Raw genomic sequence first — 27372 nt, 5'->3', positions numbered from 1 at the left:
CCAGCAGATTTACCAAGAATCAAGATTCATCGTATTATATACACTGCGGATTTCTTTTGTGGCTTGGACTCTTCAACGATCATACTATAAATAATCTTCTGTAATAAAAGGCTTTCGAAGTCTCGATATTTGGAGGAGTCTATACTGAATTTGACCGTGGGTATCTCTACGGACTACGCACATTGTTAGACTGTATTCACATTAGGTCGCCAGTAGTGTCAGCAGCGCGACTTAATGTGAAGGCACTTAGATACGGAACCCTCCTAACTCCTAAGACATGACGTGCTTATATTATATGCTCTTGTTAATATTATGGTCATAGAACTAAAAAGCACAAAGAAAAAACACAACTCACTTTAGTTTTTATTTACATTACAAAATACGTTAAAACGATTTTACACATTCATACACACGCATACCACAATAACACATCAGTTGAACTGCACATCTTGTCTCGCAAGCTCCAACAACATAGGATCGTCGAAGAACTTATTGATGGAGACGTCTTCACTGAGCCCCTTCCGTCTTCTAGTCTTGATCATGAACTCACGAGCTAAGTGTGTGGCGGGCTGCGGTTCCAATGGCCTATTAAAGAAAGGATTTTAACATGATAAAGTAAATAAAATAGGTTTCATTTGTATTCTATTGAAATACTAAAAGTATTTAGAAACTTTTTTAGAAACTTGTACAGTTTACCCGTTGATCCTAGGCTTTTTCAGTCACGTACAAATATAATCTCATGTCGTAAATTCTAGCAGTATCTTAATGTGCGAGTGAAATAGACAAAAGTGTACATATTATTTTTTAAAAATAAAATATCCATCCATACTTCCATACTAATATTATAAGTGCGAAAGTGTGTCTGTCTGTCTGTCTGCTACCTCTTCACGACCAAACCGCTGAACCGATTTTGCTGTCATGGAGTTACTTTGAGTCCCGGGAAAGGACATAGGATACTTTTCGTCCTAGAAAAATGCACTGTTGATGTACAACAATACATAACAATGCACCGCGCGATAACCGAGTTTCGGCGCAACCGAGTTGCGGGCGTCATCTAGTCTAGTATAAATAGTTTATATAAATAGCGAATTTCTTCGCGTCCCGCAGTCCAACTTTGAACTCACCGTATATGTATAGTCTTGTCAAGGGGGTCGCCGGGCACGATCTGCCAGTGGTGGAACACCTGCAGGCAGAAGGCTTGGCCCTGCGTGTGCGTGCGCAGGTCCGTCTCGAAGCCGAACGAGTCGATGGCGGGCACGAACGCCTTGATTATGTACAGCGGCGAGCCCGCCACTGGGGCGTCTTGAGTCACGTGACCTGCAAAACACATTGTCACATGACACATCACATAGTAAGGGCTTCATTAAAACATGTACGATAAATCGAGAAAACCCTTGGATGTATATGGATATAGAAGAGCTCTTTTAATGTTTTAGTTTTGCGCGATATCACCCAGAAAACGACAGAGTATAATAATATAATATTATATGTCTCATACTAAAAAGAAGCGTGATGCTTATTCGCTTTTTTCGTATAACATAATAGTATTTATATTTTTTAATTTCATATCTGATGCATAAACACAATATTTAGCATCCAGATTTACTCCTCATCGTTTTTATCCTTAATTTACCAGAATATCTTCCGACAAAAAACTAGTTTACAGTACCAACATTTGACGAGACTTCTTACCTCTCCGTTTCGCGAGCACTGTGTACACCGCGGACACGCAGTCGGCGGGCGCCTGCACCTCCACGAACAGGTAGGGCTCCATCAGCCGCGGAGTCGCCATCAGAAACGCTGAATATGCCACCTGGAAATTGTGAAATAGCATTAGGGCGACGCCTTGATAATTTGGCTGTAGCGATATCGATTTTTCTCAGCAATGACTAAGGCTAAGAAATTAAAGTTCATTGTCAGTATTCATCATGTCTTATTGTCTTTGAATTACCCATAGCATAACACGATTGGTCTACTTTTATAACATAGAATAATCAATCAAAAATACCTGTGTAAAAAAGGGATTCCTATTGTGTGATTTAAGCTTCCAAAATTTGTACATAGATTGATTCAAATATATACTTTAATTTGCCCATAGCTTATATGAAATATATTTATGGTTTTTAAATAACGCGACAAAAACCATTTTGTCGCTTACGCTCTTTTCATTTTTTGCTGTTTCATTGCTTGTTCAATCGAACACATATCCAACACGGTTTTTTTTTACTTTAACGCGGCGTCACCTTTATAGGCAGAATACATTGAGATTTGAGAGCTATAATCCTGATGAAGAGGATATAAAAATTGTGTTTTGATTTACGCACGAAAACAATAATTACTGCACTATTTTATGATATATAGTCTGTCATGAAAGTGAAGAAATTAAAAAGTGGCAACATCGTAGTGTCATCCCTTTTTTCTTAGATTGATTTGAAAGGGATGACACTTCGATGTTGCCACTTTTTCATTTCTTGACAGACTATAGAACCGGGGTCATTTTGGCATATTGGACGTTTACGGGACTATCCTTAAAGATGAGAAAAATACCAGGTTTGATATGTGAGAAATCTATATCTTTCTCTCTCTCTCTCTCTACAGTACAACTCACTCTTCTCGCGGTGGGTATGATCTGTCCGCCGCCGCGGTGCAGAGGCTCCTGCGCTATGACGGCGTCCAGGATCTTGAATTTCACGTTCCTGATGGGCTCCTCGCAGAGCGGACCCTCGCGCGTACCCCATTGGAAACCTGCACATATTATGTTCTACTAGTTAAACACAATACAAATAATTAACAATGTTATAATTAACAATGTTGTAGATGTGTCCTATCTAGTGTAACATCGGACAAAATGAGAAATTAGAATAATACTTAGTACTATTTTACATAGTAATGGACAACTTTCTGTGGGTCTTGGTCGAGCTAACAGTCTTAGGGCGTTTGTGCACTACACGGAATTTTACCATCCGGCGCGGCGCGGCGTCCCGATTTCTTACGTTTTGATATGGCCAACGTGAAAGTTATGAACGCCGGACGGTAAAATTCCGTGTAGTGCACAAACGCCTTAACTTCAATTTTAAAAGATTTAACAAATTAAATCAAGTTAAATCGAAAGATTTAACTTAATTTCATTAAGAGTTTGACAGATAAAGTATGGGGCTTATGTCAAAATCTTCATATTTTTAACCCCCGACAAAAAAGAGGGGTGTTATAAGTTTGACGTGTCTGTCTGTTTGTCTGTCTGTCTGTTTGTCTGTGTGTGTATCTGTCCGTGGCATCGTAGCATCCAAACGGGTGGACCGATTTTGATCTAGTTTTTTTTGTTTGAAAGCTGACATGATCGAGAGTGTTCTTAGCTATAATTCATCATCATCAGCCTGCTCAGTGCTGGACAATCAGGGTTTATCTGGTTCATGAAAGGCCGTTTGCAACTTGTAGTCGTTTGATGGGTTTTATATATCATTCTAGTTCGTGACATTTGTGAATATACAATATACGTATACACATAATAATGGAAAGTTGACCTGGTGCTGCAGCATCACCTGGTAATCAATGGGATATCCAATTCCTCGCCAACTTAGAGCAGAGGTTTCGTGTTTGGGCTCATTTTAATTGCGACAACCAGTAAGAAGTAGATAAAGTATAAACAGTAAATATTTACATGCTGCTGCTGCAGCATCACCTGAATTCTATAGGAACCGAGCTTCGTATGAACCCAAAGTGGAGGTTTCATGTTTGGGCTCATATTAACGGCCTCATCGAAAAGGACATTGATAGATGGTAATCATGAGAATATGATTCTGTTGATAGGAATTATTCTGCACTAATAACCAACACAAGTTTAAAAGTATGAAATAAAATTAAATTAAGGAATTTAAAAAAACCCCCGCCAAAACAACTTTAAAAAGTGATGAAATAATATTTACTGCCTTTAAGTTCAAATAATTCCTAACTTGTGTAAGGTAATATTTTAGTCCATAATTGTTGTCAAGGTGTGTCGGGGGACCGCTAATGTAGATGTTTGATTTCACATAACAAGTTTAAGGATCAATTCACAGCAATCTGAATCGAGATAATCAGCGACTTGGCGGTTGTAGGTTGTAGTTTACTTGGCGGTCCCCCGACACACCGTGACAACAATTATGGACTAAAATATTACTTTACACAAGTTAGGAATTATTTGAACTTAAAGGCAGTAAATATTATTTCATTACTTTTTAAAGTTGTTTTGGCGGGGGTTTTTTTAAATTCCTTAATTTAATTATGATAGTTAAGTGATTAATATTCGTCCCTGAGTGCGGCAGTTAAGGACATTGTCGTAAGTAGTTGACTAATTTAATTGAAACAGCGACGCTCAATTGTTGCTTTTCAAGATCGTCAATGCCCCAGTATTATAAATTAATCACCTTAAACTCCGCACATTATGATACAACATAGTCATCATTGGTAGTATAGTGACAAGTCCCAAAGATTTACCAACCTAGGTCGAGGTATGCCTGTTTTTTTCGTTGGGGGAATGCATTTACGCATCCCCGGGGCCTGGGGAGGACCACCGAGGTATGTGGGACTCCCCGGGGCGAACGGAAGACGCACCCGGGACTACCCACTAAAACCCCAACGGAGTTCCTGCTCCTGAAAGTGGGACTGAGGGCCTAGACACGCGGCTAGCGATTATCGTAAACGCCAACGCGACGCCACAAAATGTATGGGATTTGACATTAGTTTTCGCTAGCGAAGCGATGACTTATGTCAAATCGCATACATTTTATTAGCGTTTACGATAATCGCTTGCCATTTGTCTACTAGGGCAGGTTAGGCTGAAGCCTAACGACTAGACATTAACGTACTGGCTACAGTCAGCACATACCTTGTACTATACTATCCTTGACGGAAGCTAGCAGGTTCTTGTCCACCTCTGAAGGCAGCGTGTCGTCCACTAAGATGTTGGGTCCCGTCGCGTCCGGACCGAACGCCCAGATAGAACGCGCCGCCAGAAGATCCCAGTCGTATCTATGAGGAGTCAAAGAGTTTTTAACAAGATACAGCAAATAACGTTGATAAAGTAAACACGTAAAAAGGCGTAATTTGTCTTGAAAAAATGTGTGTTATAATTATTATTATTAGGATAAAGGATCCCTATTACTACACATAAAAATAAAATAAAACTGAATGAACTGCAGCCCTTCTAAAATTAGATATTCAAAACTGAACATTACATATTTACTTTGGCTGCATGTTCTATAATTAAATGGCTCATTGAAAAATTCAGCACCTACAAGGGGCGTTATCACTTATCGCCCACTTTGGGAAAGGCTGGTCTCGTTTCTATACGTAATAGGGCTATATATTCATTTATTTATCCCATCAATTCATCACACGGCTATTACAGAAGTAATAATATCAATCCCCCCCCCTCATTTTTCGCTCCGCTTCTTCGGTATCCGTCACTCACTTGGTCTGGAAGAACTCGCCAAGTCTGCGGCGGTCCCACGTGACGCAGACGGCGCCGGCCTCGATGTCCTCGGCCAGGCCCCGCTCCAGCGGCTCCGCTATCATCGTCAGCTTGTTCCGCTTGTTGGGGGTCTCCGCGAAGCATTTTAGTGAAGATGTTTCGACGACCGTCTCGCAGAAAGATACGACAGGGTCCGCCACTGGAAATTATATTAATGTCAAAGATACGAACGCATTCGAAACGACAGGGACAAGTCACAGTATCAAACGCTTTTTTGGAATTTTAACAAGTTAGTAAAAGTACAGGAGGTAGGTAAAATGTTTATACGTGGGAGAGCCATGCTTCGGCACGAATGGGCCGGCTCGACCGGAGAAATACCACGTTCTCACAGAAAACCGGCGTGAAACAGCGCTTGTGCTGTGTTTCGCCGAGTGAGTGAGTTTACCGGAGGCCCAATCCCCTACCCTACCCTCTCCAATTCCCTTCCCATCCCTACCCTCCCTATTGCCCTATTCCCTCTTAAAAGGCCGGCAACGCACCTGCAGCTCTTCTGATGCTGCGAGTGTCCATGGGCGACGAAAGTTGCTTTCCATCAGGTGACCCGTTTGCTCGTTTGCCCCCTTATTTCATAATTAAAAAAAAATGTGAGCAATATAATGAGTAATAGGTATATCTTTATATATCTATCTATACAGTTTTGTACACCGGGTACTTGTTCCCCTGAACGGCAGTGACGTCACAAGTGTCAGCAGGCGGCACACTCACCCTTGATGTCGATCTCGGAGTACATGTTGCGCAGGTCGTGCATGACGCAGTCGAGGTACAGCTCGCCCGTGCCCAGCACCACGTGCTCGCCGCTCTCCTCCACGCGCGTCCACAGCGCCGGATAGGACTTGTTCACCTAAACAGAAGTGACGTCATATTGTTGACTCAGCATTTTGATAATGGGGGTTGTATTAATTCACTATCGTTCAGAACGTCGAAGTTTGAAGATATTCAACTTGATATATGTAGATTCGATAAACCCTCAAATAAATTAGTAGTGAATAAAAATTCATAAAAAAATGACATTTTAATAACAAGGACGTTTTAAGTGAAAAGAAAGATATGTATCGTGACGTCGCAACTCGCAGGCCACATCATATGCGCACTAAGTTATACTGAATTTTGTTTTGCTATAAAACGAATAGAAATCTTTTATCCCTCATATCTTGCTTATTTTACAACTTTACTTTGTGTTTCTTACAGAAAGTATCCTACCTTTCTCAAACCGTCCAGCATCTTAGGCAACTCAGACGGGTTGACGGGCTCGACGGCTATCTTGACGACCGCCTGCGTGTTGAACCGCAGCGGCTTGAAGGTGTACAGCGGCTGCTGCTCGTCCGCCGCCACCAGCGTACACGTCTTCACTATCGGCTGGTCGATACCTTCTATCAACGCCCAGCAACCAGCCGGTACGCGGTTTAGCTCCACCTGTGTTAGTTTGTGTCTCATTAATCTATATATTTATAAGGCCAATTAGGCTAAGTTTTGGATACCGGTCGGATATGGATAAGCGAGTATTTTGTGCTTTATATGATGCACCATTTTATGATACGCCATTTTCTTTTGCCCGTGCGCACCATACCCGCGAGAACTTTGCTTTGGATAACACTTAGATTTTATTACAATTTCTTGAATTACAACACCAACATTGACAATACTGAAATATTTCAATGATTACTCAAGAATTTACTGTGTCAAAAAATTATTTGACATGTCCCAGATCACAAACCTCACTTAACTCCCGCATTAGTGCGATACGAACTGTTACATCCCTAGTTAGTTAGTACAATTCGTTTACTTAGCATTTCTATATTCTTCCATATTTTTCCGTTTGCGTTGCAGTTTTCGTTTAGCATTCATTCTACTTCAATTTATCGTGCAGTTAGATTCTGGAAGCCGGGCAAGTAACGTGTGGGAAGTCATAGCTTAAAGTGTAACTAATTTAATTTTGGGTTAATAAATTAGTTAGGGTGAAATTTTGTTTTTTTTTTTAAACTGACACAGAGGGTGCTGTAAAACAGAACGATGCGACACTTCCGCCGAAAACATCTGCGAAACAGAGATAGAGCGAGATGCCATATAACGCATTGCCGTGTGGCGAGTGAGACAGCAAATCGTTTCGCCGCTGTTTCACGTTTCGCAGCGTCGGTGTTCTAGTAACTAGAGGCGTTCAGTTCCATAGAACTGGCGTTTGTAAATTGTAATACGTCAGATTCACGTATGTAAAACATTAATCTGACGTATTACAATTTACAAGACGGTTTCGCCTTTATACTTTATCTGGTAATTCTGGTATATTACCTTGTACCGCGCCTCGTAGAGCCACAGGCGGCCGACGGTCATGACGCGCGAGTCCTCCTCGTCGTGCGCGCTGTAGTTCTCGCCGAGCACGCGCACCGCCTGCCCCGCGTACAGCGTGCCCGACATTATCCGCGCCAGCACCTGACGAATATTGTTTGTTAAGGCTAGAGACAAAATATAAAGAGGTTTCGCGCTGAACATACAGCCCAGGGGTCACCAAATGGCGGACCGCGGTCCGGATGCGGACCGCCGACCCATTGTGTGCGGACCAAGCAAGTTCGAAGATGAACTTCGTTGAAAATTAATTTCAGTCTCGACATACAAATATCTTTTTAATTTCCGTAATAACATATGTTTAATTTTTTTTAATGTGTGGACCGCGATGGTAATTTTATATCTTAAAACGAACCCCGAGCGAAACTGACCACTGGTATAGCCTAATCAGGGATGGAATGTCTTCAAATGATACAATAGCATACACTTTTATTACAAATTCATAAAATAAAAGTGATAAAAAAGGTATTTCGCGTTCGTTACGTAGCGATGCACTACCTAATCATGAGTCACTGGATATTTCGCGCGTTGCCTTCCACAGATGCTGCGCTACCATCGAACAATCGAAGTAGCATACTATAATAAAGTAATTGAAGATCATAAAATAGTTTAATCTACTGACAAAATGTAAAAGGCTTACAATTCTAAATATGAAAAAGGCTTACAATTCTAAATATGAAAAATGCAACGTTTATAAAAACAAACATACCAAGAAGAAGCTGCAATCATCTGTCGGATACATCTTAGTGGTGTGCGCTAGCAGCGGCGCGTTGGGGTCGGCGGCGCGCGCGCGCTCGTGCAGCTCCCCGCCGGCGCCGCGCAGCGCGTGCGCCGCCTTACGCCCCGCCCCCGACAGCGGCGACGGCACGTGTCGACGAACCATGTCCACGAAGCCGCTATGTCATGATTATAATAATTGTTAATTTTTTACTTACAAAAATACAAAAAATTTAGTATGGGATACTGATGAAAAAAATAGATGAGAGAATTTCTTAAAAATAGACGTAAACGTGAAGTTGAAATACATCTATGCAAAGGATCTAGGTGTCAAATTGGCTGGACAATTAACTAAAAGTAAATATGCGAAATGTACATATTTTATTATTCAAATCGTTTTAAGTCTGTATAACCGAGCTGGTTTACCAACTTATAATCTTAGGATTTACAATACCAGCACAGCCTAAGGCGGCGTCTTCACAGACGCAAAGATACAGACTACGCCATGTTTGCCACTAGGGAATAGCCGGCGCCGATCATCGGCGTTCCTATTTGCCTGTAATTTTTATATATAGTTATCCATCGTGGCCAAAAAGATTGAGAAGCTCACCAGAAGTCCCCGAAGAAGCGGCTGCAGACGAGGCGCAGCAGCGGGCGCACGTTGAGCTTGGCCTCCTGCTTGGTGAGGCGGATGCCCAGCTCCGACAGCACAGCGGGCAGCGTGTTGTCAACGTCGCCCACCACCTACCGACAAACTAGCTTATAGTGATAGTTGACAATGTGCACAGAAAGACATAAATACTTAATTAATAGGTTTAAGCAAGCAGGTTTTCGTACATTGAAATAACTTATTTTTCTTATTTCCCCAGAAAAATTCTGAAGAAATTATTTTGCAGGAACCAGCCGGTGAGATTACTGTTTGAGCCAATTAGAAATGTGATCAAAGGAACATTTAGGCTTTTTATTGTAAGATCTAAAGAACAATGTAACTTAAATCTACTATACCTGTGCAAAGATCTTATAAAGTGGCTCCAGTATGAACTCGACGAAGCTTCTCTGGGCGGAGGCGTGGGGCTGCTTCTTGGAGAACCTTCTGGTCTTGGCGTTGAAGTACACGTCGCCCCACAGCCAGGCGGCCATGTCAGAGGCTCGCAGCCCCGCCCCCTCGCCCCGCGCGCTCGCCGCGTACATCGCAGCGAACGACTCGAGTGTGAAACATACGTCGTAGAGAGATGACGCGAAGCATACGTTGCCTGTGTGATTAAAGCAAATATAGAAGTGTTTTGATACATATTTACAAAATATACATAATATTATGTACTACATAGGGATTTTCTTTAACTTCTAAAATTAAATTACTTTCTTTTCATGTTTTGGGTAATATCCTACTAATCCTACTATCCTACTATCCTACTAATATTAAAAAGGCGAAAGTTTGTTTGGATGTATAGATGTATGGATGTGTGGATGTATGGATGTTTGTTACTCTTTCACGCAAAAACTACTGAACGGATTTTAATGAAACTTTACAATATCATAGCTTATACATCAGAATAACACATAGGCTACAATTTTAACCGACTTTCAAAATGGGGGAGGTGTTATGTTCGTTTTCTTATGTTCAACGATTACTCCGCCGTTTGTATTCGGTTAGATTTTCAAAATTTTTCTTTTGGTTTATAGGGTAATATCCCAATTTGGTATTATATTTACAAAAGTGGTGATCTGATGAAGGATCCATAAGTAATCGAGGGAACTCCTCAAAATTTATAGGGAAACATGTGGTGACTTCGGTTTCGTGAGAAGTATTTTATTAACCCCCGACAAAAAAGAGGGGTGTTATAAGTTTGACGTGTCTGTCTGTCTGTTTGTCTGTGTGTGTATCTGTCCGTGGCATCGTATTGTCCAAACGGGTGGACCGATTTTGATCTAGTTTTTTTTGTTTGAAAGCTGGCATGATCGAGAGTGTTCTTAGCTATAATTCATCATCATCAGCCTGCTCAGTGCTGGACAATCAGGGTCATACGGGCTGCCCGAGAAATTATGTAAGTGGGTCACTAGTTTCTTAGCAGACAGAAGCATAAAGGTCGTAGTTGACGGCGAATGCTCGGAAACTCAGTCTGTTGATGCTGGTGTCCCTCAGGGCTGTGTGCTATCGCCTACTTTATTCATACTGCATATCAATGACATGTTACAAACCAACGGCATTCATTGCTATGCGGATGATAGTACAGGTGATGCTGTATATACCGGCTCCCCTAATATTTCTCGGCAAAATATCACTGAGAGTCGAAACGAACTTGTGTCTAAGGTGAAGAATTCATTGGAGAAGGTCTCTGAATGGGGTAGACGTAACTTAGTCCAATTCAACCCCGCCAAGACACAAGTCTGCGCGTTCACCACTAAAAAGTCACCAATGGTCGTTTATCCTCGTTTTGGGGGCACATCTTTAACCATCTCCCCTAGCATTGAGATACTTGGCGTCAACATATCGAGCGAAGTCCAGTTTCGATATCATCTATAGGGTAAGGCCAAATTAGCCTCGAAAAAGCTTGGTGTTCTTAACAGAGCGAGACAGTACTTCAGTCCGGACCAACGCCTACAACTCTACAAGGCGCAGGTTCGGCCTCATATGGAATATTGTTCTCATCTCTGGGCAGGGGCGCCAAAATACCAACTGCTCCCTCTGGATCGTATCCAACGAAGGGCCGCCCGAATTGTTGACTGCCATAGTGTATCAAACAGCTTGGACCCCCTGGAATTACGCCGAGATGTAGCTTCACTCTGCATCCTCTATCGGTTGTATCACGGGAAGTGCTCTGAGGAATTGTTCGGAATCATACCACCTGCAACTTTTCGCTATCGCCCCACGCGAAAAACATACCATCCTCATCACCTTGATGAGTGGCAGTCTTCCACAGTGCGTTTTTCGCGTAACTTTCTGCCGCGCACTGTAAAACTCTGGAATGAACTGTCACCAGCAGTATTTCCGGACCGATACGACCTGCAAACCTTCAAGAAAAGAGCGTATTCCCTCTTAAAAGGCCGGCAACGCACCTGCAGCTCTTCTGATGTTGCGAATGTCCATGGGCGACGGTAGTTGCTTACCATCAGGTGACCCGTTTGCTCGTTTGCCCCCTTATTTAATAAAAAAAAATATATATATATGCAAGCATGTCCAAGCAATTTTTATATAGTAATAATAATAATTGATAAGGCATAAAAAGCTTACCTAGCAATGGTGAGAACACTGTAGCAGGTTCGTCAGGATTGTCTTGCGGCTGATTTGTCTCCAACATCGAATTCAGCTCATCAATGATGTGACGCAACTTATAGTAAGCGTCTGCAGGCGGCAGCTTGAGTTCCAGTATCAGTCTGTCAATTTTGTTGATACATAGAGTCAGTGGCACTCTCTCCTGAACTGCATGGCGAAGCATTCTTTCTGTGTTCAACATTATACCTTCTGCTGCATCCACAAACAGCACTGCACCTGTTATATAAATAACAACAAGCATTAAGTCTGATAATAAATTTTGTTTATACTTTCTGAGCCCTATACAGCATAAATAAAATTTTATTTTAACTACAGATCGCCCAATGGTCGAATTTCGACCTTAGTTTCAACGACATTAGGATTACTACGTTTAATTTGTAAAAAAATATTGACTTTATCATATTTTTTTTCAACTCTCGTCTCGTCGGGACTCAGCTGATCTCAGACTGGCTGTGTAAGCATTGTCTAATAGTATATCTAAGATTCAACAAAAAAACTATAATCCATTTTCAATTTGTCAACTTGTTGTCAACAGACTTCAACCATAAATAAAAGAGTATAATTCATATGTACAGGTTTGTCACTCAAAAATCTGTCATCTTCTTGAGTGTGCGTGTCGTAGTGTGTGTAATGTTTTATTTGTTAAAAAAATGTGTGATTAAAGCATAATTTCAAAATAATTTTAGCTCGATGCACTCCTTCACCATATTTAAACTATAACTGTACAAAATTTCATTCACCTACGTTTCTGCATTTTCCGTCAAAAGGGATACAAAGTTTTTCGCTTGCGTATTAATATATAGATAATTTATTTCGGAACACATTATAACTGTTCTTAGATCTCCATACAAGAAAACTTTGACTTTAAATATTTTACCTACTTTTAACAATGTCACCTTACCATCTGATATTCTCAAAGCAGCAGTTACTTCGTCACTGAAGTTGACATGTCCAGGAGTGTCCATGATGTTCAACAAGTGTGATTTTCCTTTTATATCCTTAAGCAGTAGGGTCACAGGCATCGACTTGATGGAGACTCCCCTCTCCTGTTCCACAAACAAAGTGTCCGTGTACCTCATAGGAATCGTTGTTTCATTATTAATTGTTCCCGGATGTGTCTGTCTGATTAAACAATCCACAAAGGATGTTTTGCCTGAAAGGTAGTTAAAAATTTCTGATATTATTTTTATATTCATCAAAACTTTGCAGACAGCTTTATTGAGAAAATAAACTTCTATCAAAAACATAAAAACATAAGAATTAAGGCATAAAAAAGACAAAAGCTCTTACAAGCAACAAGTTAAGTATTTACCATTATGTAAGTGTCCCATCAAAGTGACATTTCTCATAAGCTCAGTATTATCTAGCATATCAGCCAAGTACTCCATGTCGTATGTTGTTTCCGGTAACTCCTGTTCCTGCATTTGGAACTTCTTGTTCTTCACGGGCTCTATCAGAGGCTTGTCCAAAGCCTGGGTATCTTCTTCTTGAACAACAGTCTCTACATCAGGACCATAGACTTCTATAGCTTGAGGATAGTATCTAAAAGGAATGAAAATTATTTATCCTTAGTTTTATAAATTAATTTACATGTTGTAATGACTGTACAACAAAGTTTTATAAATACTTTGAATAGATGTTATCATTAGGTATTGGAATTGGTTTAACATTACAGTTGTTTATGCTATAGAACAAATTTTTATAAAGTTAAGGTTAGCAAACAGTAACAACAAGATGCATAAACTAAATTGGCACCTCGTTCTAAGGGAACTCTATAGAAGTAGGTGCCAAGTTAATTTCTGTGAGTAGTGTATGCAACAGAGCCAATGTTAGTAAGCCGAGCCTCTATCACCAACCTTTTATCTTCGTGTAGCACAACAGACATGGGAGCAGCCTCAGGCTCCGCGTCTACATCCTCATCTTCCTCCATAGCGTCCTCGTCCGCATCCCGGTTGTCCTGACCGTAAACACTCTGCTCGTCCTCGGAGTCCGACTCGAGGTCAGGGCCGATGTAATTACCAAACTCATCGTACAAGTCTCCGTCCATTCTTAGCGGATATAACCAAGTTTTTTTTAGAAATTACTGATATCACTAGCAATTTAGCAAAACATGAAAACAAACGCCGCCTCAGTTCTGATGACAGATAACCTCAAATTCTCAAAACAATTTTGACATTGACATTTTGATTTGACAAGATGCTAGTGTTGAACCTTGAAAAAAAAAAAGGATGAAAATAAAAAACAGCTTTATAATTTATTAGAATTTTAAGAAAGAAAACAAAGATATTTTGTTTGATTGATTCTTATATTTTTGTATTAGAGTTTTTCATGGTCTTCCGTTTTTCACACGACCTTTTTTTTTTTATCTAAATAAGGACTTTATCGTAAAACGATAATGCCGTCCTTATAGGTATTCAGTATAAATTAATAAAAAAATTAAAATTAACAATTCAGCCTCATTTTAAACATATTATGTAGTCCAGATATATCTCTTAAACATCTCTGGGCTGTTTAAGAGATATATCTAGAATGTTATATAATATTTTAGCAGCCTCAGAAGATGGATCAGCCAAGATACTGTTACTGCCTATGATATTCTATTATAAAAAAGGTAGATATCGCACTAGCGCGTACAATCTGATGCGAGCAAATGAAGCTAAGTCCCTTCTTTTGAATTAGTTGCATGTGAGCGAGTGAGCAACCAGGTGTCACGTTAGAATATCATTGTGTCATGTTTTTGATTTAAAATGCCAAGCTGCGTTTTTAGGAAATGCAAAAATTATACTTAAAATGTAAAAAAGGATGAAAAAATTACGTACCACAAGTAAGTACATGAAAACATCTAGTAATTAATTTTATTTGGATATTTTCCAAAATTATCGACAAATTATTCAAAGCAAAAAATTAAACTAAAAAAAGGATAGAAAATACGGACGACAACTGCAGCGTGATAAGGACAGATAATAGAATAATCAATTGAAATAATCAGAAGCGTTTGCGTAGGCACCAACACGTAGGCATCAACTAATTGCGTAATATTGTACCTAAACATCTTTTCGTTTTAATATTTTTTAATTTAAAACAACACATGCGTTTTCCCTTTTAACATTTAGCCCAAACCATGTTAGATTAATTATTTTATAAATTAAATTATGGATAGGTAAGCTGTCTAGTACGCCATGCGCCGCTCGGTTTCCGGGGTGGGTCTATAGGTATTATATTATAAATCTATACATTTTATAAGTAAGTATTTTTATAAGTATTATAAAACAGAAGTAATATGCCTTTAGAACTAAGTATAACTGGATGCCTGAAAAAAATAGTACAATATGTTCTGCCCATTTTGAAGACCAAGACAAATATACTACGCCAAAAGGATGAGAAAATTTGCGGTGCCTGTGGTTTCATCGGCAAGAGAGCACAATTTTTAACCGACTTCAAAAAAAGGAGGTTATCAATTGACGGACAGACGGACATATATCAAAGTCTCAGTAATAGGGTCCCGTTTTTACCCTTTGGGTACAGAACCCTAAAAACATCTATTGTGTAAAGTTAACTAATGCGACCACATCTTGTCCAGATCAACTCATTGTAGTTTTTGCGGCAAGATTTCTTGTATTTTGTAATATTATTTTATACAGTATTAAACAAAATAAATAAATAAAATAAATGATTAAAAAATTTCAAAATAGTATATTGTAACTGATGAATGTCTCGAGAATTACCGAAAAAGGGACCGTTCTTTTAAATGAATTTTTTGATAATTTTTCTGATAAGCAGACTAAAAAAACATTGGGTGAAGCAAAACGTAAACCTCCAAGATATCTTTCAATGTGACCAGTTTGTGAAACCTTAATTTTTCATCGGTAAACAAAGATGAACGACACCTTTCACATTTCAAACGTTCGCAAAGTTTTCTGGAAACCCAACCTGAAATATATCCAACGATTTGTTCCACGTTACATAAATCGTTTTCCTCGTAAAGCCATGGCCACACTAACGTCAAACGCCGTTAATTATCGCGTTAATTCTAAAACATGTTATAGCATTATCGCTTTTAATTAGTGGCATGTAAAGGCGATAATGCTAATACATGTTTTAGAATTACCGCGATAATTAACGGCGTTTCTCGTTAGTGTGGCCGGAACATAAAGGATATCAGTTAAAACTGTAACATTATCTTGAGATTTTTTATCACTTGGTAAAAATATATCATCCTTGGTTAGATCTTCTTAACCATAAATGCATCCACCACAAGTGTTATTTATATTATTAACTGCTGATGAGCAATTAAGTATTGGAAAATGGTCCACCGGTAAGTATACAATTGTAAAAGAAGACCGCAGTTCCAGGTGGTTAAATATTTTTTATAAATGCCCTTGAACTGAATTATAGCTGGATTGTTATTATACCCTCCGTGTCGACGAATATCTCCGAACAATATTTCAATATGGTCCTGACTAGTGACTATATTAGTCTGTAAGTCGCGATGTATGTCAATCTGATTTCATTTTGGATCAGGGATGTAGTGTCCATGGGTGACGGTAGTTGTTTCCATTAGGCGACCCATTCGCTCGTTTGCCCCTTTATTTTAAGATTAAAATATATATTATACTTACTTAAAATAAGGGGCGATACGATTTTTGGCGCAACGGAGTTGCGGGCGTCATCTAGTAAGATGACGCCCGTAACTCCGTTGCGCCAAAATTCGTTTATCGCGCGGGAACTGTACCTTTTTCCGGGCAGTATGGATTATAAAGGTACTTTAAGAGTTTAGCTCGGACGTATATCCGGACTAAACTCCTAAAGTAACTCTATATTATGTACCTATATACAGACAAAGAGAAAAAAAATTACATGTGTGGCATAATGTGTGTGGTGGCCAAAGGAAGATCTTCCGACCGAGCGAGGTGTTATGCTCGGTCAGGCCAAAGCCCACGTGATTACAATTCAGCTGTCGTATGTATACCTACCGACGCGCTCAGAAAACTTCGATAGCGCGATGCAGGAATGTTAGGCGAATTGTGGGTACCGCCATATCACTCCCCCCCGAAGACCGGAGGTCGAATCTTGAAGTCTTGTCGCTTGAGTCGCCCAGTGCCAGTGAGTCCCAGTGAGTCGGAACTGTTGCAGTGAGTCCCAGTGAGTCGGAACTGTAAGCTGCTGCACGGGATTCAGTGAGTCGGATAAGCTGCCGTGCGGGGCCGATGCTACGTGCTGACCAGGAGAGATGTGCTCTGCTTGCTGACCGGTCGGTGTAGTGAGAAAGCCCGATGATGCCGATGCGGAGTCGCCCAAGCCGCGGTACATTGCGGCTAGTGGACGATGTACCCGATAAGGCGATATGCTGGCTAGTGCGGTGCGGAGGGGCGGGGAGTGATGATGATGAAGGAGGCGTGTTCTGTCGAGGGTCACCAATGTGGGATAATGACGTGGCGGTCAAAGGAAGATCTTTCGACCGAGCGAGGTGTTATGCTCGGTCAGGCCGAAGCCCACGTGATTACAATTCAGCTGTCGTATATACACCGACGCGCTCATGAAAACTTCGATAGCGCGATGCAGGAATGTTAGGCGAATTGTGGGTACCGCCACACATGTATTAGGATTTTTTAAAATATTATTTACATTGGGTACACTTTTGTTTTCCTACGAGTTACGACCGACTTTATTGTATTATAATATGTATAGAATAATAAAAAAATATCGAACAAACAATTTGTTTTATTAAATGTCTCTTCTGTTCAACAATAACAGTATTCTCTTGATCTATGTCGCGCATGCGCGCCGATGCGCCTGTCAAGTGCAACCTGTCAAAATATATAGCAATCCTTTTCTATTACATTCATTGTTGTGATTTATAGATATATACCAGAGGTAGGTATTTATATGTCGTATAGGAACAAAACATAGACATAATATATACGACAGTATATATTATGTCTATGGGAACAAATTCTGAGGACCGCTTTGTATGAGCATACACCATCTTTATTAAAACATCATTGGTTACTACCTACATTATAATAATCCATATATATTAAGTCTATGTAATAATCCATAAACCTATAAATATTTAAGTATATGTATTAATCATTAACTAGATATTATTTTCCTGATTCCTCTATGGTTTTTTATATACCTATATCATTGATGGCAATAATTTAACAAAATTCACGTCGTGGCAACTGGCAACACGAGCAAGTTCTTTTGAATACAAAAATGGCTGCTGTGCAACAAAATCTAAGCAAAATGATTTCGGCTCAGCTGCGTAATAAAGCAAATGAGTTTTTGAGCTCTAGAAAACATGCTAATAACTTGGCTGATATCCTACAGTTGTTTGAGGTACGTCTAAACTTTGGATATACTTGTTTATCGCGACATCAAATTGCGTCTTAGGTTACGTTATACTCGATCATAATTTTCTGTGATTTCAGACGGAAACGGATAATTACACGCCGGTATTACTAACCGTGGAATTACTCTTTACGGAGCTACTGAAAAGAGGGGATTTGGTGCAAGAGATAATTCCACTGAAGCCTGTGGGTACGTAGCTACTTGCGATGGGTACATACTCAGTATCTCGCATGTATTATACTTTGTTTTGTGTAGAGGCTGTTATTACGGCTTACGCACATACGATCTTGGGCTACCCATTCAGCGGCTTATATATTCGCAGAGTTACTGTCAATTTTAAGATGTGGTTACATAAATGTTTATGTGACAAATTGAATGCTTAACATGGCTGTGTCTTATGTATAACATAGTTTATAGCTTTACACAAATAATCCATCACTTGCTAATTCGATTTATGTGTGTACTATACACTATTGGTAGATATACTTGCCGTGAGTTACATAAATTTATATAATAAGTAAAGTGATAAGATATTTATATAAACTACTTATGTATCAATGTTGTGAGGTACAGCTTAATACATAAGTAGGAGTTTTGTAAAATTGCATCCAACTTATTATCTAGGCATTGCCTAGTTTGGGAGTCAGAGTCTTCATAAGATCTTGTAAAAATGTTTGAGTTAATAAAGATTATTATTATTATTATTATTGTTATTATCTTTTGCCATTGATTTGCTGTAATGTTTTTCAACCTGCTCCTATAGCTGTATCCTGATGAACTGACTTACCTTGATGAACAATGTCAAATATTATTTTAGATCACAGCCCAGAAGCAGAGTACAAGAGATGGTTAAATGAATGCTATGAAGCAGCATTGACCAGGACACTAGAGTGCATTTGCAGAGGAAAAACTAACTCAAGGCTCCAGGCACTCGTCACAGCATGCAAATTGATGCAGGCAGAAGGAAAATATCCACTCGAGCCAACTACAGGATATTACTTCCCTACTGTTCGATTGAAGGTAATAATTGAGTATTTCCTTTACATTTTTAAACAGTATTTTGAGCCTATAATTTTTTACATTGTCTTGATGTTGTTCAATATTACAAATTATGCAATAGTTATTTGGAGGTTGTTGGTCCAGATCAATTTAATCATTGTGTTTTGATGACTAGTAATATTCTGCCTTCTTTATTTAATAAGTTTGAACTTTTTTTTTCTTTCAGAACATTTTCACAGTCCTTCTTGACTCGGAAACTTCCATGTCTGCACCAATTGCAAGATTTCAAGAATTTTCTGACTATAAGGATGTGCAACAATATGGACTAAAGGTTTTGTCAGCTCTAGCTCTTCGCAAGTAAGTTTTATAAAAATGCCAAAATAAATAAAAAACTTTATAGCTTTTCACTAAAGGAGAATGCCCAAAAATATATGGTGTCCCTTACCATTTTGCGTCATTACGAAACTTGGTTCTTTAAAGTCTATGATTATCATTTTAGCTCCTATAAAAATTTCTTTGTAAACAAAACCGGGGTTTCAGAGTAATTTGATAAAATCGAAAATAACCTCAAAATCTTCAAAACGCATATTATATTGACAGGTCATACACAAGCGAACGTTATTGCTCTAAAAACAGAGTAAGGCGCTTATATTAGTAATAAATCATCACCGAAACGTGTGTATTTTATTATTATTGAATACATTCTCATAAACAATTTAGGTACTTAATTTAAGCAAAAATGTAAGTAACATCTTAGTAAAAATACTTCTCACAATGGACATATAGCCTAATAGGCAATAGCGGCCATCGAAAGTATGGTATCGGCCGCTGGCCGCTTGGTGGCCAAGTGCGCGTGTGGTCTATGGCGGTTTCATAGTAAGGTATTAGGTATGTATCTCGATGGCCACCGCCACCGCCGCTAATGCGCTATTGGGCTTATGCTCATGATTTTGACTGGAGTCGAAAATAAAACAAACAATGTATTTTTATTTTATTCAAACATTGTCCTGACAAATACATATGCATCAAACATCCAGCGGCTTCATTATAACATTAACGAAGAACAGAGTTGTCTTATAAACAATAAAAAAGGGCAAACACAAAGGGCTTAATTATTCTAAGGACAATAATAATTAATCAACATAATAATATTACATGTAAAGTAAGCCTAAGTGTATGAATAATTAATACACATAATTCAGTAAGTAATCAGTAAGTAGTACATATTATGTACTGCAAAATGTGAACATGATCAATGTGAACACTCAAAGATTCATTTTTATTTACATAAAAGAAAAATACCTATTTAAATCATTAAGTAATTATAAAATTCTTTAGGCTGGTTTTAGTGTCACGCGGACCGTCGGTACGGATCACTCGTCACCGTATAGAGCGATCTGTATGAAGCTTTAAGGAGTAATACGGACGGGTCCGTATGGATTTGTCCGCATTACTCTAAAACCCTCCTTATTGCTTCATACAGATCTAAGTGGAGCGATCCATACCAACGGTAAACATACGGTAAATATACAGTGATTAGATGTACTTGCAGCTTGTTTGTACACACTCTTAACAAACCGGGGCGATTGGAGTCTTGCTCATCATAACGTCACACTTTCCTTTCAGCTGACCTCCAGCAAGCAGCATAATCTAGCATCTAAAAAGTTATATTATGTAATATATTCATTGTATTGTTAAATCTTACAAATAATAGTGACAAGAAATTAAAAGCACTACCAGCAGTATCAAATATTGGGGACTAAAAATGAAAAATATTAATAGGATATAACATAAAATAAACAAAAATTATTACCAAGTGCAACGGAACTAGTCTAATTATAATGTTTCTCTCATGTCGATCTTACAGGATATGTTCTTGTAGTAGGTAGAATAGACTGGCCACAAGAAAAACATATTCTTCTATGACCAAAAGCAGGTAAAAAGCCTACACTGGTTCAGTTTGCTCTGACCAGAATCTGAAGTCAGCTGTAATAAAACAATGATTTAAAAAGTGTTTGTAATATAGTCATAGAAATAACACCTATACTCTAAAGTCTAAATGGTAATTGTGAATTCAAAGACTAAATAATTTGTCAGGAAATAGGTAAGTAGGTACATAGAATATTGTGCCTTTTTACATAGAATTTATTATACTTACTTTAGACGTGGGAGAGCCATGCTTCGGCACGAATGGGCCGGCTCGGCCGGAGAAATACCACGTCCTCACAGAAAACCGGCGTGAAACAGCGCTTCCGCTGTGTTTCGCCGAGTGAGTGAGTTTACCGGAGGCCCAATCTCCTACCCTTTTCCTTTCCCTACCCTCCCCTATTTCCTTCCGTACCCTCCCCTATTCCCTTCCGTACCCTCCCCTATTCCCTTCCCTACCCTCCCCTATTACCCCTTAAAAGGCCGGCAACGCACCTGCAGCTCTTCTGATACTGCGAGTGTCCATGGGTTAACGGAAGTTGCTTTCCATCAGGTGACCCGTTTGCTCGTTTGCCCCCTCATTTCATATAAAAAAAATATATATATTCAGAATAATATAAGGAGTTATCCAAGACTGTAATAATTAATAAACATTGAAGTAGACACTTGTTCTAAAATATTTATTATTATTTTATGAAATTAATCAGAAAAATAAAAGACGTATTCGCAAATGTCACAATGACAGATGTTAGAAAAAATGCGTCGGCTAGGGATGCATCGATAAATCGAATTCTATGAAAAAAAATCGATTTCATGTCTAATAGCAGCACTGAATCGATTAGGTGTACTGGATTAGCTTAATTTTACTGTTATTTAACATACATAAAAGAGAAAAGCTGATGAATTATTTCAATAAATAATATTATTATTTGAAAATTGTTATTAAAGCAAGTACATTTATAAAAATTAGAATAACGATGGCAATAACTGCTTTAGTCGAATGAATCGATATTGTTACAATATATTGTTTGATGTGTAATCTGTATCTGTGGTTTCTATGCACTACATCACTAAAAGAATGTGGAGGGAGTCATTTAGTAACTTTTATTCTTTAATTTAAATTGCGGGTTCAAAAATTGGATTCCTGGCGTGTAATTACGTAAAGAATTCGAAAAATAATTACTATAAGAGTTTCATATTGACGCATGAGAATTTATGGTACCGACCTTGGGTATTCTCCTTTGTCTAGTATTTTTAGTGCCTGTACCACCATGCAAAAAAACACATATGTTTATTGAAATATTACCTAATACTGGTATACATTAAATATAAGATTTATATTTTACAGATTATATGTATTATATGAATTTAAAAAAATAATAATGATTGTGTTTTGTATTTTAGGTCTCCCTCATCCATTTTTATGCAGAACTACTTGGAACTATTAGACAAACTGTTGGCCTCAGAAATATCTCTTGACATAAAGGCTAAGAAGAAAAGAGATGAGGAAAAAGAAGACAAGTTGTTATGTTCCACAGAGAGTAAGTTTTTCTTAAAAATATCAATTCAAAGTAATCTATGTCCGTACCTAATTAGGCTACTTGACCTAGCGTGAAATGTTCTAGTACTTTTTCACACTTAAAGTTTGAACTAATTTTGATGAGATTCAACATGGAGAGAATAAAGACATTTAACAATCAATTTAAAATGTGACGCTTCCAGTAATGTGTGGGTCAAAAACGACTATCAACATTCAGAATTGAATCATTTGAAATTACAGATAAGCCCAAGTTTCCATACAACGCGTCCATCTGCCGTCGCTACGCCAACCGCTGCTGGAGCTGCGCCTGCCAGTGGCCGCTGTGCGAGGAGCCCAAGTCACACAGGCGGGCTCTGCTGCTGCTCGTGGAGAGACTCATGCCGCTGCTGCAGAAGCCACATCTCACTACTGATATGCTCTGTGACAGTCTAGATGCAGGTATGTTCAGCAGCCTTCATATTTTGCAACTCGTTGGTAAATTTTACAAATTACTAGTAACCAGTTACATATTGTATGTAAATAAATCAAATTACTTGTACCCAGTTACATATGGTATGTAAATAAATTAACTGATGCCTTCTGTATTCTATAGACATGGCTCTCGCCTATGTTTTTGCTAGGATATCTATTTTTAGTTACCTGTTATTACCAGTGTATATTATTATTTATTTTTACACAAACATAATAGTATGTGTGGCGGTACCCACAATTCGCCAACATTCCTGCATCGCGCTATCGAAGATTTCTGAGCGCGTCGGTATATACGTCGCAGTCCACTGGTTAAAATAGCCGTTCAATCAAACAGCTAGCCTGAAGCTTGACTTAACAACGCCATTCAATCACACGGCTATACGTCGTTTAGCCGACTTGTGGACTGCAACGTTCAACACTACAGCTAGCTGCTAGACGACGCTTAGCTAACTGTTTAATTGGCAAATTACCTAAGCTGACCATTAGCTTAATATTATTATTACACAAGCACAATGATAATAAGCAGAATAAATTGTATTCTAACTCATTTTGAAAACAATAATTGCAATTAATACCTTGGTGATACATTTCATAATCCTGTAATTTCTCTTTCGAATATTTGTTAAAATTTTGATTCACTCGTATATGCCCCTATAATTTCTACCACTTTAATAACAATTCACAATTGTAACGTATATTTACGAAAAATATCTTAATAAAATCACAAAACACCGGCTAGTTGGCGCCATATTGTAAACAAAACGCACCTAGCGCTGCAGTGGTGAGCGCTGAACTAATTCAATCAAACAGCTGCTTTTGAATTAGATGTAGTGTTGAATGTTTCAAGCGACTGAAATATTCAATTAAAAAGCTAGCCGTGAGATTGAATGGCGTTGTTCAGTCAAAGGACTAACTGTTTGATTGAACGTCTATGATAACAAGTTGGCTGCGACATATATACGACATCTGAAATGTATCACATGGGGCTCCGGAGTCCGGCCTGACCGAGCATAACACCTCAATAGGTTGGAAGATCTTCCTTTGTGGTCACCACCTGTATCCCACAGTATGTTAACAATTTGAAATCTATTTATTATCTAGTTTTAATCTAAAGTTTAAACCGTATATTAATATATAACTGTTAAAAGCTGCCTCTTTATAACACTTATCTTTTTCTAGGTGGTCCAATCAGTATGCTGGCTCTGCAGGGCGTCCTGGACTTGGTTCGTCTCCACAACATTGACTACCCCGACATATATGACCGCCTGTATGCCCTGTTTGAACCGGAGATGTTTGCTACACGGTACAAGAAGCGCCTCATCCACCTCGCTGATATTTTCCTCAGTTCAACGTAAGTTTTTAAATGTTTAGTCTGAGTTACAATTAACACTTTTAGCAATGTTTGTTACATTAATAAAAGAGAGAGAAAAGAGGAGTTTTTGTTTCATGTAATTTGCCCCAAGTCTCTGGTATGAGATCCGATCAATCATGGCTTGGGCTTACCTAAACGATAAATCTAGTTGGAAATTCCCATCCTCTGTCATAAAAAATTGTATATGATATTTCTTTTTTAGGCATTTACCAGAAGCTCTAGTGGCAGCATTCGCTAAGCGTTTGTCGCGGCTGGCGCTGCTGGCGTCGCCCGAGGACGCCGAGTCGCTCCTCCACCTCGTCGGCAACCTGCTGTCGCGCCATCCCGCGCTCAAACGCATGATATGCTGCGACGACTCACCAGCTATAAGTGAGTGTAGTCATATAGTCCGTATTTTGAAACTTATGAAAATATGTAATTTACACAGAAATTAACGTGACACCTGCTTCCATATAATATACAGTGTTTGGTCAGGTACTAGCGATATTTTAAGCACTTGGTATATTTACAGAGTATGTGTTGCATAACAAGTACATTTGTTATGCAAAAAAACACTAACTACTAGCCCCCTTCAACTTTTTGAATAAAAAACACATATTATTCTGAATTATAACTATATAGCTCTATTATAAGCAAATTATATAATTTTAGTGTCAAACGATCCATACATAATGGAGGAATCGTGCGCTACTCGGTCTCGCGCGCTGGGCTCTTCGCTGTGGGAGGCGCGCGCGCTGCGCCGGCACTGGGCGGCCGGCGTCGGCGCAGCGGCCGCGCGCGTGCTCGCCGGCGGACATGCCCCCGCCAGCCTCGCCCCGCCGACCGACATGGTAAGCTCCGCCCATTTTGTAGAATGTTTTTCAACAATGTGTATTATTATCTACTATATTAAGTATGTCGATGTCGCTTAGTCCGTGCTCTCCTAAAATGTAAAACATGAGATTTTTTAATGACTTTTTGATTCATTTCAAAATTTCTACCTAATCTTACTTACTATATTCTATAGTCAAGGTCTAATAAATTGTATTAATATTATGGTACTCGTCGTTCCCAACAGATGTTTGATGCTGAATTAAAGAAGAGATTTAAAACCATAGAAGTAAACTTTATACGACCACAAGGTATGAGCATGGGGAGCGGAGAGAGACTCCTCGAGTACTGGGAGTTGATGGCTTGAAACGCACTGGGTATGATGACAAAGTATTGCACTTCAAGTATGAAATCTGCCGAAAATCAGGCCAGGGTGAGAACAATTTGTTTATGAAACTTCTTATTATATTGGGTCTCCCATGTAGGTATTATTATCAGAGTAAACTCTGATGACAATGTTATAACGGTTTTCATAATATATTTTATAAAAATTTAGGATAAGAAATTGAGTTAAAAAAAGTCCATTAGGATGAATAAAAAATTTGATGGAAAACAATTTTGAAAATTGCGGGTAATGGATGTATCTTACATTCCTGATTGTTTGCATGGAAATCATAATATTATTATATCCCATCCATAACCATCACAAACAAATTCTTCCAACTACTACTATTATTATGCAAGTATATTATTTTTGCATTGAAATCGCCACACATGAAACATTGTCTACAAACATCACATAATATAATTGGCTTCCTAAATTGATCCAGAGATAATATTTTGACTATTCAAATTCAGACACTGTGTTAATCATTATTATTAAGTTACAAATCAACCAGTGATAAAACCAAAGCATCCACCTTTAGAGTAAGGAAATAGTTGTAAACATCAAATTTGTAATTTATCAGATTCAAAATATCTTGCCTGAATACCAGATTTCATTTAAATGCTGCGTGATGTGATATAAGGCACCTCAATTGTACATACAACTCACAGAAATTAACGTGACACCTGCTTCCATATAATATACAGTGTGTTTGGTCAGGTACTAGCGATATTTACATATATGTACTTGTTATGCAAAAAAACACTACTAGCCCCTTTCAACTTTTTGAATAAAAACACCCTTTTTGTGCTTTTTTTATGGTAGTCTATCTAATTACCTTTCATTTAAGTCTATTTTTACGACAATAGGACTAAACCTCGCAAAGAAAGAATGTTTTTTTGCTAACCGGATAGAGTCAATAATAAAGTGCCTGCCACATAGAGGCGAAGAGGGTTAGACCTTAGCAGTTAGTGTTTTTTTGCATAACAAGTACATATACATGAGTGCTTAAAATATCGCTAGTACCTGACCAAACACACTGTATAGAGTTTTCTTAGAATGAGGTGCCTAGTTAACTTCTGCGTGTTTTTTTGTTAAAATAATAATAATTATTATTTGTAGTGTCTAAAGGCTTATTTCAAGTCAACTTGCACACATTTATTGAGGATAAAGAACCTGATTTAAATGAACGAATAGAATGTAATCTGAGTTGAAATATAAGCCTTAAAAATAATGGACAAAGTAGCTTTTATTTTGTGCTAAGTTAAATTAAATGTGATTGAAAGTCTTGTTTAAGTTTATGTACGGTTTTTAGCCTGTGATTTCTTTATTATATTATATTTATTGACATTTTAAATCTGTAACTTCTTTATTCACTGGGTGACTATGGAATAGGACTGTACTATGTGTATGTCTTATATTGTTGTAAAAACAACTTTACAACTCAGTATTATAATGTTCTTTTTGAAGATTACTTTGCTATCTGATTACATAAATTATCTTTTAACTTTTATTCCGGTTTTGATTAAAATGTGTAACACTGACATGAAAATTAGAAAAATGGCCTTTAAAATTTTTATTGTTCCATCCAGGAGTAAATTTTTTCAAAAAGTATTTTAGTTGTGGCTTGTGATTATTAGACACAACTGAAGTAATTAAAAGCAGAGATAGAGAG

At 38.4% G+C, this 27372-nt stretch overlaps 2 protein-coding genes across 2 annotated transcripts; one reads left to right on the top strand and one right to left on the bottom strand.

Moving 5' to 3' along the window:
- Positions 1-343: 343 nt before the first annotated feature.
- LOC121729407 (116 kDa U5 small nuclear ribonucleoprotein component) lies at positions 344-13978 on the bottom strand. The gene is made up of 16 exons (XM_042117915.1): positions 13697-13978; positions 13153-13382; positions 12742-12993; positions 11799-12056; positions 9572-9819; positions 9177-9310; positions 8559-8745; positions 7796-7936; positions 6710-6922; positions 6215-6350; positions 5450-5648; positions 4865-5007; positions 2609-2745; positions 1693-1813; positions 1125-1317; positions 344-585 (listed from the first exon to the last, which is right to left on the bottom strand). The coding sequence occupies exons 1-16, from the start codon at positions 13885-13887 to the stop codon at positions 432-434; spliced, it is 2937 nt and encodes a 978-aa protein (XP_041973849.1). The 5' UTR covers positions 13888-13978; the 3' UTR covers positions 344-431.
- A 4053-nt stretch (positions 13979-18031) lies between these two features.
- LOC121729408 (nucleolar complex protein 4 homolog B) lies at positions 18032-26085 on the top strand. The gene is made up of 10 exons (XM_042117917.1): positions 18032-18182; positions 18275-18383; positions 19012-19214; positions 19420-19550; positions 22524-22660; positions 22900-23097; positions 24310-24481; positions 24705-24871; positions 25154-25332; positions 25560-26085. The coding sequence occupies exons 1-10, from the start codon at positions 18060-18062 to the stop codon at positions 25677-25679; spliced, it is 1539 nt and encodes a 512-aa protein (XP_041973851.1). The 5' UTR covers positions 18032-18059; the 3' UTR covers positions 25680-26085.
- Positions 26086-27372: the final 1287 nt, after the last annotated feature.

This window comes from Aricia agestis, chromosome 8 (assembly GCF_905147365.1).
Source record: "Aricia agestis chromosome 8, ilAriAges1.1, whole genome shotgun sequence".
Lineage (NCBI taxonomy): Eukaryota > Metazoa > Arthropoda > Insecta > Lepidoptera > Lycaenidae > Aricia > Aricia agestis.
This window is presented reverse-complemented; position numbering and strand designations above follow the sequence as displayed.